Source organism: Chiloscyllium plagiosum, unplaced genomic scaffold (genome assembly GCF_037043375.1).
Source record: "Chiloscyllium plagiosum isolate Xiang-an unplaced genomic scaffold, Cpla_swu_hap1 HiC_scaffold_2, whole genome shotgun sequence".
NCBI classification, from domain to species: domain Eukaryota; kingdom Metazoa; phylum Chordata; class Chondrichthyes; order Orectolobiformes; family Hemiscylliidae; genus Chiloscyllium; species Chiloscyllium plagiosum.
Window position 1 is genome coordinate 154,863,992 of NW_028270140.1, and position 15,727 is coordinate 154,879,718.

General features: G+C 45.2%; 1 protein-coding gene across 3 annotated transcripts in view; it reads right to left on the minus strand.

Annotated features, from left to right (window-relative positions):
• The window catches only part of fyb1a (FYN binding protein 1 a), a 206,799-nt gene that overhangs the window by 92,233 nt on the left and 98,839 nt on the right, over positions 1–15,727 (minus strand). For all 3 annotated transcript variants that reach the window (XM_043703060.2, XM_043703074.2, XM_043703066.2), the window contains exon 3: positions 197–293. In XM_043703060.2, coding sequence (XP_043558995.2) covers positions 197–293 — 97 coding nt within the window. The remainder of the gene's footprint in view (positions 1–196; positions 294–15,727) is intronic.

The window sequence follows — 15,727 nt, forward strand, 5'->3', positions numbered from 1 at the left end:
CCAGTCTGTCCAATCTCTCTCCATAATTAATTTCTGTAGCACACATCTCAATGCAAGAGGAATGGAGTTAAAGCCATCTGCAGCATCTAGCCAGCAGTCTGACAGTCACCAGAGAATAGTGAACATTCATTTGTCAACCAGTGAAAACCAAGGTACCAACTGGAGTCTTATTGCCCTCTTGTGCCAGTTTACTTACATGATCTCAGGTGGTTTGCCGATTGGAGGGCGAGGGGGCAGATTGGGTACTGAGGGACCGGCTGTAGGTGGTGGCTTATTGGCAAGACGATTAGAAACTGTAAAACATACAATTATGAGAAATTAATGATATTGTTCAGAATAAGAAAATAATAAATTATCAGTAAGCAGTAAATCAAACATCAAGGCACTATAGGAGAGCAAAACCCCTGACAGCAAGTCAGCAAGAGAAAAACACCCAAGAGGTCTCAGGACACCAAATAGGATGGAAGAAGAGTCTGATCTGCCGACTATTACATGTTCTGGTCTAATGGACCTTTGGAAATACAGATTGCCAAAGCCATAATTGTAAGGAGAAATCGATGCAATGCTTTTGTTTTGGTCTAATAGGCTGACACAATCTAGGGACACTCGACTGAATAGTTCTTCAAAAACTGGTCTGGGTATCAAAGGGGCTGGACTGACTACACAGTGAGGTTTCCAGATACCTGATATATATGACACATTTTACAAAATTTTACATCTTTATATCTTGGCCCATGTAAAATATTTGTTTATCCATGTCTGAGTCTGTATTTCTATATGTCCTGCCATAGAATCCTTACAGTGTGGAATCAGGCCATTTGGCTCAACAAGTCCACACTGACCCTCCGAAAAGCAACCCACCCAGACCCATTCCTCCTACCCTATTACTCTACATTTAACCCTGACTAATGCACCTAACCTACACAACCCTGAACACTATGGGCAACTTAGTATGGGCAATCCACCTAACCTGCACACCTTTAAATTGTGGGAGGAAACCCATGCAGACACGGGGAGAATGTGCAAACTCCACGCAAACAATCGCCAAGGCTGGAATAGAACCCAGATCCCTGGCGCTGTAGCCACCGTGCCACCCATACCTTCATGTTCTAATCACAATATCTCCTTACAATCTCGGGTCAGTACCACTATTTGATGAACAGTTGTTCATCCTTTGTCCACAGGTCTCTGAGGATGTCTCCACTTGCTCATCAGAATTCTGTTTGGAATATAATTAACTCTCAGGAGCTCCTCAGTGTGAGCTGTCTGTGCTAAATCACTCTCGATCTGCTTCCTGAGCCTCAAATAACAAAGGAGAAAGTGAGGACTGCAGATGCTGGAGATCAGAGCTGAAAATGTATTGCTGGAAAAGCGCAGCAGGTCAGGCAGCATCCAAGGAGCAGGAGAATCGACATTTCGGGCATAAGCCCTTCTTCAGGAATGCCCGAAGAAGGGCTTATGCCCGAAACGTCGATTCTCCTGTTCCTTGGATGCTGCCTGATCTGCTGCGCTTTTCCAGCAACACATTTTCACCTCAAATAACAAAGACATGCCAAACAATCCCTTTGAATGATCCCTTTCTTTCAATAAAGTGCTTTTTAAAAATTCAATCACAGGATGGGATGTCGCTTACTGGGCCAGCATTTACTGCCCATCCCTAATTGCCCAGAGGACAGTTAAGAGTCAACCACATTGGTCTGCAACCACATTGGAAATTGCCATCCTTACCTGGTCTGGAGTCACATGTAGGCCAGACCAGGTCAGGATGACAATTTCCTTCCCTAAAAGACATTAGTGAATCAGATGGGTTTTTCTCCAATAATTGACAATGGTTTCATGGCCATCATTAGATTCTTAATTATCAGATTTTTATAAAAAAGACATTGAATTCAAATCCCACTATCTGCTGTGGTGGGATTTGAAACGAGGCTCCCAGAACCTTACCTGGGTTGCTGGATTTGTAGCCTAGTGATGATACCGCTAAGCCATCAGCCTGCCCTCACCAGCCCTACCGTTTACTTGTATGTTACTGTGACCAAGAAGCTCATGGATGACACACGCTCGAAGCTGTATGGTTGCTGGGAAACGCGATACAATGCACTAAACATGCCGACTCATTGCTCCCAACCCCGGGACCTGCTTCCCTATGGATTCTGATGGTTCTCACACTGGCAGAAACCATTCGAGGCAACGTTGGTGGTAAATAGTGAGGAGGGTAGCTGTAAACAACAGAGTGGTCAACTGGGCAGAGCCAGTGGCAAATGGAATTCTACCCAGAAAAAGGGTCACTTGCAGAGGGCTAACAAGGGAAAGGATTGCATTCGGAATGGTAGGAAGTGGAATGGACTGAAGATGAGATGGGTTTTTCTTGGTGTACACACCCTTGAAGGTAGCAGGGAGTGGGCAGATAACTTGGCTAGAAAGCATATGCAGTCGAGAGAGGCAGAGGAAATTCTCTAGGATGCTACCTGGGCTGGAGGATCTGAACTATGAGGAAAGATTGGTAAGGTTGGATCAACACAGACTGCTGGAGAAACTCAGCAGGTCTGGCAACATCTGTGGAGAGAGAAGCAGAGTTAACACTTTGGTCTGATTTCCAGCATCTATATTGCCTTTAGTGGATGGGCTGCACTTGTTTTACTTGGAACAGTGAGAGTTGAAAGGTGACTTAATGGAGTTGTATAATATTACAGCAGGCATAGATAAGATGAATAATACACTATTTCCATCAATATAGGGGTCAATAACCAGGAGGCAGAGATTGAAGGTAAAGGGTGGAAGGCTAAAAGGAGAATTGAAAGAAAAAGAAAAGGTTTTCACTGAGAGAGTGACGAGATTCTGGATCTCACTGTCTGAAAGAATAGTTGAGTCAGAAACGCATGTGACATTGAAGATATTCACTTGCCTGGTCATAACTGGGGGAAAGGATTAATGTAATCAATCTCGCATGTATATGATGGGTCAAAATGCCTTCTTCTGTGTGATAAACATCTTTTCATCTCTGAGAATTCCATATTTTGACAACTGCCCATGACATTCCTAAATATACAGCCCAGTATTCTGAGGCTGTGCCCCACTAAGTTAGATTCCCTGAATCAGCCTCTCAGCATTTGCCGTGTCCAGTCCTTCAAAACCATATGTGTCCAAAGACAGCACCCCTTCCTCTTCCAGGCACCTCTTCATTTGCAGGGATGTGCAGGTTAGGGTGGGTTGGCCAGGCTAAACTGCCCACAGGGTCCAGGGATGTGCAGGTGCATGAGTCATGCAAACACAGGATTACGTGAATAGGGTATGGGGTTGGATTTATGTGGGATGCTCTTCAGAGAGTCGGTGCAGACTCAATGTGCTGAGTCTTTATGCCCTGTAGAGATTCTACGATTGAAAGGACTTTAGTGAACCAATCAGGTTTTTCATCAGCAATCAAAAAACTAGCTTATTAATTCCAGACTTCTATTCGGTTCAATTTTCACCATCTGCCATAGTGGGACTTGAACTCACATTCACAGAACATTAATTTAGGGTTCAGGAATTACCAGCCTAGTAATATTACCATGACACCAGTGGCCTCCCTATTAAAAGGCTTGCTAAGAGTTGTTTTTGGGATAATAGTGTAGGTAGAGGACTGGTTGAAAGATAGGAAACAGAGGATAAGGATAAATGGGGCACTTGTAAGCTGTCAGGCTGTAATCAGTGGGACACTGCAATGCCTAAAGTATCTTAGATTAGATTAGATTCCCTACAGCGTTTCCCATGTCCACACTGACTCTCCAAAGAGTAACCAACCCATACCCATTTCCCTCTGATGAATGCACCTAACACCATGGGCAATTTGGCATGGCCAATTTACCTGACCTGCACATCTTTGGACTGTGGGAGGAAACCCACTCAGACACAGGCAGAATGGGCAAACCCCACGCAGATAGTTGCCCAAGCTGGAATCGAATCTGGCTTCCTGGCACTGTAGGGCAGCAGTGCTAACCATTGAGCCACTGTGCCACCCCAATGTTGAAAAAGCTGAGAGTGATGCATCTGCATTTGCTCTTGATCCAAAGGCAGGTTAGAGAGTAAGCTATGTGGACACAAAGGATGGAAGCTTATCAGTCCCACAGAGGTGGGAGGTGGGAAATTACTGAACATTACAATGTTGAGTCATTATCTATTGTGTTCCCACCTGTGGGAGGACTGGGTAGAGTGACATGTCCACCCACTCTGCTCCACAAATCTGAGACTTGGATTGCGTATCAGCACTAGCTGCTTTCATCTGAGTTATCCCTGGAGCCTACTGAAAGTCAAGTGGCAGGACAAGATGGCAGACACTGAGGTACTTGACAGAACTGGTCTGCCAGATGCCCACACCATACTGAGACAGTCACAACTGAGCTGGCCTGGCCGATGTAGTCAGAATGCCAGAGAATCTCTGTGCAGGTCCTGAGTCTCAGCTACATCACATGGTGGACAATGGAAGTGAGAATAGAATCCCTACAGTATGGAAACAGGCCCTTTGGTCCAACAAATCCATACTGACTCTCCGAAGAGTAATCCACCCAAACCCATTCCCTTACCCTATATTTCCCCTGACTAATTCATCTAACCTACACATCCCTGAACACTATGGACAATTTAGCATGGCCAATTCACCTGACCTGCACATCATTGGATTGTGGTAGTACTTGGAGGGAACCTGCACAGACACGGGGAGAATGTGCAGAATCTATTTGGACAGCCACCCAAGGGTGGAATCGAACCTAGGTCCCTGGCACTGTGAGGCAGCAGTGCTAACCACTGAGCCACAATGCTACCCGAAGCGTGACAAGAACACTTTAAATGTTTCACTTGGGAATTTGATGCTGACTCCATGTCCTGGGAATAGGCTTCCGTAACATGAAGATGGAAATGTGTTGCTGGAAAAGCGCAGCAGGTCAGGCAGCATCTAGGGAACAGGAGAATCAACGTTTCGGGCATTAGCCCTTCTTCAGGGCTAATGCCCGAAACGTCGATTCTCCTGCTCCTTGGATGCTGCCTGACCTGCTGCGCTTTTCCAGCAACACATTTTCATCTCTGATCTCCAGCATCTGCAGACCTCACTTTCTCCTTCCGTAACATGAACCATAATTCAATGAAGAGTACAGGAAGGAATGCCAGAAGCAGTGCAATGCAGTTAAGTGTCAACCTGGTGAAGCTACCAAATAGGATTACTTATAGACACAAAATAAGCAGCAAGTGATAGACAGAGCTGTGTGATCCCACAACCAACAATCAGACCTTAGCACTATCACATCAGGTTGTGAATGGTTGTGGATAATTAAGCAACTCACAACAGTCTTGTGAGGCTCCACAAGTATCCCCATCTTCAATGATGGAAGAGCCTAGCACAGCTGGGGGGCAAGCACAGTGGCTCAGTAGTTAGCACTGCTGCCTCACAGTGCCACGGGCCCAGGTTTGATCCCTGCCTTGGGTGGAGTTTGCACATTCTCCCTGTGTCTGTGTGGGTTTGCTCCAGTTTCCTCCCTCAATCCAAAGATGTGTAGGTTAGGTAAATTGGCCATGCTAAATTGCCCATAGTGTTCAGGGGGGTGTAGGGGATTGGGTCTGGAGTGAGTTACGCTTTAGAGGGTGGGTGTGGACCTGTTGGGCCGAAGGGCCTGTTTCCACACTATAGGGATTCTGTATCAGGGCAAAAGATAAAGATGAAGAATTTGTAACGATCTTCAGTCAGAAGTGCCGAGTGGATGATCCATTTCAGCCTCCTCCAGTGGTCCCTAGCATCACAGATACCAGTCTTCAGCCAATTCAATTCACTCAAATTGATATCAAGAAATTCATTAAGCACTGGACACTGCTAAGGCTCTGGCTCCCTGGCAACAGTCTGGTGACAGTACTGAAGGCTGATGATCCAGAACCTACTACATTCCTAGTCTAACAAAGTTTGGGAAAATATCTGGGTACTTGAGAAAGTTTGAAATATTAATACATTTGACAAGATCATAAAACCTGAAAGCTAAACTTTTACTTCTAATCAAAGACTCAAGTCTAACTGACTTTCCATCTGAACTGGAATCTGAAGATCTTCCACCATTCCACAGTGGTCAACATTTTGATTTCATCAACAGGAAACTCAGAAAACCATAAATCCTTGGAGTTCAGACTCTTGGCCTAAATTTTTGATATTTCTCCTTTGCTTTTTATAAAAAAATGAATCTACAGCGTTGTCTAATTTGTGTGTGAATGTGTGTGTTTGGGTTTAAGGGCACATTGTTTAATTTTGGAATAAAATTTAGTCATCTGTGTTACTTTAAACAAACCTGCTGAAAGTCTCATGTGATAATGGTAATAAAGGGCTACAATTTAGCCATGTTCATGATTGAATTAAAACATTTATACAAATGGGATGGCTCATAGAATAGAGGATCTTAAAAATCAGCACAGTCCTCCAGCCAGAGCCACAACGCACAAATTATCAGCGTGTGGTTTGACTTTACACACTATACCTTTCCATAATGACAGGGTGTTGTGGTAATGTTGCTGGATTAATAATCCAGAACCCCAGGTGAATGTTCCCAGGATATGGGTTTGAATCTACCATTGAATATACAGTATGCTGGAGAAACTCAACAGGTCTAGTACCATCTGTGGAGAGAGAAACACAGTGAACAATTGAGTCCAAAGTGACTCTCCTCCTGAACTTTTATTTTGGAACTGAAGACCAGTCTAATGATGACGATGAATTCATTGTCGATTATCATAAAAATCCATCTGGTTCACTAACGTCCTGTAGGGAAGGACATGATTGGGGCTGCTAATCTGATCCAATCAGGGAGCCCTGGCTGACAGATATAAACAGGAGTGTCAGAGGTTCTGTTCACTCTGAGAGCTGGCTCTGAGGAAGTTGAATCAGTGTCAAGGATTCTCCACGTGTAAGGAAAGAGTGACTTGGTGACGGGATACCACCTTCTGTGGAGCTATTTCAGTGGCAGCAAAAGAAAAGGCCGCTCCTGAAGACATTCACTTGCAACAGTTGTCTTTGATTTTGGGTAAGCCTTTCTGGCATTGTGCCATTATTTGTTTGGCACAACATTGTGGGCCGAAGGGCCTGTTCCTGCGCTGTACTGTTCTATGTTCTAATATCAGTGGAATAAAGGAAAAAAAAACCTTTGCCTTAAAATGTGGAATCATGGAAATGTACTGCCCTCTCGAGTGCAAAAGATCTTCTGGAATTATCTCAAAGAAGAGTGGTGTAGTTGTCAGCAGAATGCCAGCCCTTAATTTATCTCTCAGTCACCATTACAAAGACAGATGATCTGCTCTTGATCACATTGCAGTTTGTGGGAGCTTGCTGTGCGTGAATTGAAGAATTCCGTCTGCACTAAGCAAGCTGTGTCAGGACATTTACTTCCTCCTTGTTTATTCTGAGCACAACAGTAATTAAAATAAAATGAGGAAGCCTGAAGCAGAAGTGGACAAAAGCAGAATTAAATGGAGCAATGGGTTCCGATCACTGGCGAAGTGGGTTTCTGTCTTTGATTCAATTTCTAAGTGGAATCAGCTTTTCAGATGTGACCACAACTTCTTAAAAAAAAACTACAATATAAACAAAAATACTGGAGAAACTCAGCAGGTGTGGCAGCATCTGCAGACAGAGAGAGAGAAGCAGAGTTAATTGTTCAGATCTTTTGGCCGAATGAGTAGACGTTAGAGCACTGAAGTGTGGACAGGGAGTTGGACGAGGATTGAACAGCCCTGTGGAATGCAGGAGAGATTACACGCCAAAAAGGATTGGTCTTCCAGTTTTTAAGATTTATTCACTACCCTCAGCCAATCGGAATCTGCTTGTTTGGTTTGGCTAAAGCATACTTTCACATCATTGATCACTGCAGCCACTTTGGGCCCTACTGAATGGATCTGGTTCATTAGTGAAGGACAGTGATTTAATACAGTGGGCCTACAGCTGAGGAGAAAAGAAAAAACATTGCACTGGAATTTAGCACACGTTCGGAAATTTGTAATATCTAGTTCTCAGTGGTGAAAAAAATTGAACTCAAAGTCCATGGAGTTTGTTTCTTGCTGCTGACTCCCTGTAGATCTGTTTCTCTTTACTCTAGTATGGATCATGGACATGACAGAAAAACATAGAGATTAGTATTAGCAGTAGGCCATTCAGCTCTTTGAGCCTGCTCTGCCATTCAATTGGATCATGGCTGATCATTCAACTCAGTCCTCTGTTCCTGCTTTCTCCCCCATTGCCTTTCATTATGAGTCATTGGCACGGCAACATTTGCCGCCCCCCTCCTCCCTACCAAGTCCCCCTTAAACTAATTAGCTCTCCAGGCCATTTCAGAGACAGATGCTGGAAATCAGAGTTGATAGTGTGGTGCTGGAAAAGCACAGCAGGTCAGGCAGTATTCGAGGAGCAGGAAAATCAACGTTTCAGGCAAAACCCCTTCATCAGGAATGAGGATAAGGAATTCCTGATGAAGGGCTTTTGTCCGAAACGTCAATTTTCCTGCTCCTCAGATGCTGCCTGACCTGCTGTGCTTTTCCAGCAACACACTCTCAACATTTCAGAGGGCAGTCAAAAGTCAATTGCTGCGGGCCTGGAGACCAGACTGGGTAAAGACTGCAGATTTCCATCCCTAAAAGGCATTAGTGAACCATATGGGAGGTGATGATCTAGTGGCATTATTACAAGACTATTAACGTTCTGGGGACCTCGGTGCGAATCCCACCACAGCAGATGGTGGAGTTTGAATTCAATAAAAATCTGAAAGTGAAAATCTAATTCTAACCGTGAAGGGATTGTCATAAAAACGAATCTGGTTCACTACTGCCCTTACCCGGTCTGGCCTACATGTGACTCTAGACCTTTTCGCATGAGAGAGCGGCGGGAGCTGGGCGGAAGTGAAGACAGAGCGCAAAGCCGGTCGGGAAGGTAAGTGATTGTTATTTGAGTGGGTGTGTTCTAGACCCCAGGTCCTACAAAGTAGGGCCTCCCTCCCTCCCTCCCTCCTCTAACCTAAATTAAAAGTTCACAGACTTGCCCCAAAAAGAGGGTCCAAGGAAGTTCCTGTGGATTGAAGAGTGAGGCTTTAGCTCAGGAGTCTTTGACAAGGAGGTTGAGTGAAGTGATTACGCCACAGTTGAAGAGGGTGAAGACATGACTGCCCAGCTGGTTCAGTGCGCTACGTGCTTTATGTGGGAGGTCAATGACTCTGATGTGTCTGGCTCGTATAAGTGTGGAAAGTGTGTGTACGTTCAGCTACTGACAGAGCATATTGCAGCATTGATGAAAGAACTCGAGGACCTCAGGCTCATCCGAGAGAACGAGATCTTTCTGGACAAGACCTTCAGTGAGGTTATTACACTAATCGTACCAGAAGAGAGCAGAAGAGAGCAGACGATGAGGAAGGCAGAGAGGAGACAGGTGCAAGAGACCCCGGGGGAAGTACCTGTCAGGAACAAGTTGAATCTTTTGGAAACAGTAGAGACAGATGACACTGCCAGTCCACGAGGCGGCCAGGTCTGTCAATCAAAAGTTGGCGTGGAGGCAGAGCGGAAGAGTCAGACATCGCACAGAGCCGTAGTAATAGGGGACTCCATAGTGAGAGGAACTGACCGGGGTTTTTGTGGCAGCAGGCGGGACTTAAGGATGGTGTGTTGCCTTCCTGGTGCCAGGGTTAAAGACACCACAGACAGAGTGCAGGAAATCCTCAAGGATGAAGGTGAAGAGCCAGAGGTGGTGGTGCATGTTGGCACAAATGATGTCGGGAAGAAGAGGAGGAACATACTACAGCGGGACTTCGGAGAACTAGGAAGAAGGCTGAAAAGCAGGACGTCCAAGGTGGTTATCTCCGGTTTGCTCCAGTTCCCTGGGGCTGTGAGGCCAGAAACAGGGAGATAATGGACTTGAACATGTGGCTGGGGAACTGGTGCAGGAAGCAAGGATTTAAATTCTTGGATCACTGGGGTATGTTTAGTGGTAAGCATAAATTTTACAAGAGAGACGGTTTGCAACTTTATAGGTTAGGGACCAGCATTCTGGCAGGCAGGTTTGCTACTGCAACACAGCTACGTTTAAATTAAGTAGTGGGGTGGAGGGGACAAACTGGATGTTTAAGAAGGAAATTGGAGGGAATGTTAGAACAAGGGAAGCCAAGAAAGACAATGTATCAATGAGGCAGAAAACTCAGAAAGGAATCATACTGTAAGGTTGAGTGAAATAGGAGATGGAAATGTGTTGCTGGAAAAGTGCAGCAGGTCAGGCAGCATCTAGGGAACAGGACAATCGACGTTTCGGGCATTAGCCCTTCTTCAGAATGATTCCTGAAGAAGGGCTAATGCCCGAAACGTCGATTCTCCTGTTCCCTAGATGCTGCCTGACCTGCTGCACTTTTCCAGCAACACATTTCCATCTCTGATCTCCAGCATCTGCAGACCTCACTTTCTCCTCCTGAGTGAAATAGGAGTTGATGGGAAGGGTGTGGGCAGTAACAAATTAAAAATACTATACATGAATGCACGAAGCATTAGACATAAGATGGATGAGCTTGAGGCTCTTTTGGAAATTGGCAGATATGATATTGTGGGGATAACTGAGATGTGGCTTCAAGTGGACAAGGCCTGGGAAATGAATATTCAAGGATACATGTGCTATCGTAAGGACAGACTGACGGGCAGAGGGGGTGGGGTGGCCTTGTTGGTAAGGGATGATATTCAGTCCCTTGCGCGAGGGGACCTAGAATCAGGGGATGTAGAGTCAGTATGGATAGAGCTGAGAAATACTAAGGGTAAAAAGACCCTCTTGGGAGTTATCTACAGGCCCCCAAACAGTAGTCTGGATGTCGGATGTAAGTTAAATCAGGAGCTGAAATTGGCCTGTCGCAAAGATGTTACTACAGTTGTTATGGGGGATTTCAACATGCAGGTAGACTGGGAGAATCAGGATGGTATTGGACCTTAAGAAAGAGATTTTGTGGAGTGCCTCAGAGATGGATTCTTAGAACAGCTGGTGCTGGAGCCGACCAGGGAGAAGGCAATTCTGGATCTGGTATTGTGCAACGAACCAGAATTGGTCAGGGACCTCAAAGTGAAGGAGCCATTGGGAAGTAGTGACCATAATACAATAAGCTTCAATCTGCAATTTGAGAGGGAGAGGGTACAATCGGTAGTGACAATTTTTCAGTTGAATAAAGGGAACTATGGAGCTATGAGGGAGGAGCTGGCCAAAGTTTAATGGTGCAATACCTTAGCAGGGATGACAGTGGAGGAACAATGGCGGATATTTCTGTGTATAATGCAGAAGTTGCAGGATCAGTTCATTCCAAAAAGGAAGAAAGATCCGAGGAGGAGGCATGGGCGGCCGTGGCTGACGAGGGAAGTTAAGAAACATATAAAGTTAAAAGAGAAAAAGTATAACATAGCAAAGATAAGTGGGAAAACGGAGGACTGGGAAGCTTTTAAAGAACAACAGAGGATTATTAAGAAGGAAATACGCAGAGAAAAAAATGAGGTACGAAGGTAAACTGGCCAATAATATAAAGGAGGATAGTAAAAGTTTTTTTTAGGTATGTGAAAGGCAAAAAAATGGTTAAGACTCAAATTGGGCCCTTGAAGACAGAAACAGAGGAATATATTACGGGGAACAAAGAAATGGCAGAAGAATTGAATTGTTACTTCAGATCTGTGTTCATTGGGGAAGACACAAGCAATCTCCCTGAGGTAACAGTGGCTGAAGGACCTGAACTGAAGGGAATTTATATTTGCCAGGAATTGGTGTTGGAGAGACTGTTAGGTCTGAAGGTTGATAAGTCCCCGGGGCCTGATGGTCTACATCCCAGGGTACTGAAGGAGGTGGCTCGAGAAATCGTGGATGCGTTGGTGATTATTTTCCAGAGTTCGATAGATTCGGGATCAGTTCCTGCAGATTGGAGGGTGGCTAATGTTGTACCACTTTTTAAGAAAGGTGGGAGAGAGAAAGCAGGAAATTATAGACCGGTTAGTCTGACCTCAGTGGTTGGAAAGATGCTGGAGTCTATAATAAAGGATGAAATGACAACACATCTGGATAGTAGTAACAGGATAGGTCAGAGTCAGCATGGATTTATGAAGGGGGAATCATGCTTGACTAATCTTCTGGAATTTTTTGAGGATGTAACTCTGAAGATGGACGAGGAAGATCCAGTAGATGTAGTGTACCTGGACTTTCAGAAAGCTTTTGATAAAGTCCCACATAGGAGGTTAGTGAGCAAAATTAGGGCACATGGTATTGGGGGCAAAGTACTAACTTGGATTGAAAGATGGTTGGCTGATAGGAAACAAAGAGTAGTGATAAACGGCTCCACTTCGGAATGGCAGGCGTGACCAGTGGGGTACCGCAGGGATCAGTACTGGGACCGCAGCTTTTTACAATATATGTTAATGATATAGAAGATGGTATTAGTAATAACATTAGCAAATTTGCTGATGATTCTAAGCTGGGTGGCAGGGTGAAATGTGAGGAGGATGTTAGGAGATTACAGGGTGACCTGGACAGGTTAGGTGAGTGGTCAGATGCATGGCAGATGCGGTTTAATGTGGATAAATGTATAGTTATCCACTTTGGTGGCAAGAACAGGTGGCAGATTACTACCTAAATGGAGTCAATTTAGGTAAAGGGGCAGTACAGAGAGATCTGGGTGTTCTTGTACACGAGTCAATGAAGGCAAGCATGCAGGCACAGCAGGTAGTGAAGAAGGCTAATAGCATGCTGGCCTTCATAACACAAGGGATTGAGTATAGAAGCAAAGAAGTTCTTCTGCAGCTGTACAGGGCCCTGGTGAGACCACACCTGAAGTACTGTGTGCAGTTCTGGTCTCCAAATTTGAGGAATGACATTCTGGCTATTGAGGGAGTGCAGCGTAGGTTCACGAGGTCAATTCCTGGAATGGCGGGATTACCTTACACTGAAAGACTGGAACGACTGGGCTTATATACCCTTGAGTTTAGAAGACTGAGAGGGGATATGATTGAGACATATAAGATTATTAAAGGATTGGACACTCTGGAGGCAAGAAACATGTTTCCGCTGATGGGTGAGTGCCGAACCAGAGGACACAGCTTAAAAATACGGGGTAGACCATTTAGGACAGAGATGAGGAGAAACTTCTTCACCCAGAGAGTGGTAGCTGTGTGGAATGCTCTGCCTCAGAGGGCAGTGGAGGCCCAGTCTCTGGATTCATTTAAGAAAGAATTGGATAGAGATCTCAAGGATTGTGGAATCAAGGGTTATGGAGATAAGGCAGGAACAGGATACTGATTGAGGATGATCAGCCATGATCATATTGAATGGTGGTGCAGGCTCGAAGGGCAGAATGGCCTACTCCTGCATCTATTGTCTATTGTCTACAGCAAAGTGGGTGGCTTTTAACTGCCCTCTGGGCAATTAGGGATGGGCAATAAATGCTGTCCTGGCCAGTGATGTCCACATCCTGTGAATAACTAAAATGGAAAGGGTTTTTACTGCAATCATGAGTGGTCACATGGTTGCATTAGATATGCTGTATCTAACCCTGTGCTGTTCCTGTTCTGAGAGTGTTTGATGGGGACAGTGTAGACGGAGTTTTACTCTGTATCTAACCATGTGCTGGGTATATTTGATGGGGACAGTGCCATAGAGTCATGGAGTCATAGAAATATACAGCACGGAAACAGACCCTTCAATCGAACCCGTCCATGTCAACCAGATATCCTAACCTAATCTACTCCCATTTGCCAGCACTTGGCCCATATCCCTCCAAACCCTTCCTATTCATATACCAATCCAAATGTCTTTTAAATGCTGGAATTGTACTAGTCTCCACCACTTCCTCTGGCAGCTCATTCCATACACGCACCACCCTCTGTGTGAAAATATTGCCCCTTAGGTCCCTGTTATATTTTTCCCCTCACCCTAAACCTACGCCCTCTAGTTCTGGAGTCCCCCACCCCAGGGAAGAGACTTTGTCTATTTATCCTATCCATGCCCCTCATGATTTTATAAACCTCTGTAAGGTCACCCCTCAGCCTCCGACGCTCCGGGGAAAACAGCCCCAGCCAGTTCAGCCTCTCCCTGTAGCTCAGATCCTCCAACCCTGGCAACATCCTTGTAAATCTTTTTTGAACCCTTTCAAGTTTCACAACATCTTTCCGATAGGAAGGAGACCAGAGTTGCACGCAATATTCCAACAGTGACCTAACCAATGTCCTGTACAGCTGCAACATGACCTCCCAACTCCTGTACTCAATACTCTGACCGATAAAGGAAAGCATACCAAACACCTTCTTCACTATCCTATCTACCAGCGACTCCACTTTCAAGGAGCTATGAACCTGCACTCCAAGGTCTCTGTTCAGCAACACTCCCTAGGAATTTACCATTAAGTGAATAAGTCCTGCTCTTGATTTGCTTTCCCAAAATGCAATTAAACTCCATCTGCCACTCCTCAGCCCATTGGCCCATCTGGTCCAGATCCTGTTGTAATCCGAGGTAACCTTCTTCACTGTCCACTACCCCTCCAATTTTGGTGTCATCTGCAAACTTACTAACTGTACCTCTTATGTTCACACCCAAATCATTTATAATAAGTGTTGAGCGATCTTTGACAGTTAAAACAAAATGGAAGATTTTCAGATTATCTTATCCTGTATTTCGATTGCCAACTCCCACAATCTCAGCAATGAGATGGCCAATTTTAACCTCAAGGCATCTGATCGGAATGACGGGGAAGTGTGATTGAATGAAGCTGCTGTAATATGTGCAAAGTTTCTCCTGGGGGGGGGGGGGGGGGGGGGGGTGGGAAGCTGAGCATCCAGGCAGAGTAAAAGCTGACACTGTTTCCTGTGAGAGAAATTTGCTTCCTGTATTGGGACACTGAGTTGAGAAGCTCTGTTTCCACCTCTCCCTCTCTCTCTCTGTGTGACAGAGTAATGCAGCTCGATGGTTGCAATTTCCTCCCCCTCCTCTGTCATATTCGATTTGCATCACCAGGAACAAGCAATCAGCCAACTGGAACTGCTCTGAAAACCGCACGGCCATTTCCCTGCACACTTTCTGCCTTCCTTCTCATCGACCTGCTCAAGGCACTCAACCCTCAGCCCATTTTGATTGATTCAGAACATAAGGAGACCATTTCAACTCTCCGTGACCAATGCTAGCTCCTCGGAGAAGCAAACCAAATGTGCCCAGTGCCCTTTTCCTGTTGCATCTTAGCCCCACAAATCTCTCCCCTTCTCTCCCTCTTATTGGGGACCCTCTTGCTTCAGAGTGAGAAGATCATGGATCAGTTTCCACTCAAGCAATCCAGCACATTACCGCAGACAGATGTCCCAGGGCAGTACAGAAGGACGACTGAGAGTTTTCATAGAACATTACAGCGCAGTACAGCTCTTCAGCCCTAGATGTTGTGCTGACCTGTGAAACCAATCTGAAGCCCATCTATCCAACACTATTCCATTTCCATCCATGTGTTTATCCAATGACCATTTAAAGTTGACGAGTCTACTACTATTGCAGGCAGGGCATTCCATGCCCTTACTACCTCTGATATCTGTCCTATATCTTTCACCCCTATAGCTATGTCCCCTCATGCTAGCCATGGCCATCTGAGGAAAAAGGCTCTCCCTGTACACCCTATCTAACCTTCTGATTATCTTATATATCTCAATTAAGTCACCTCTCAACCTTCTTCTCTCTAACGAAACAGTCTCAAATCCCTCA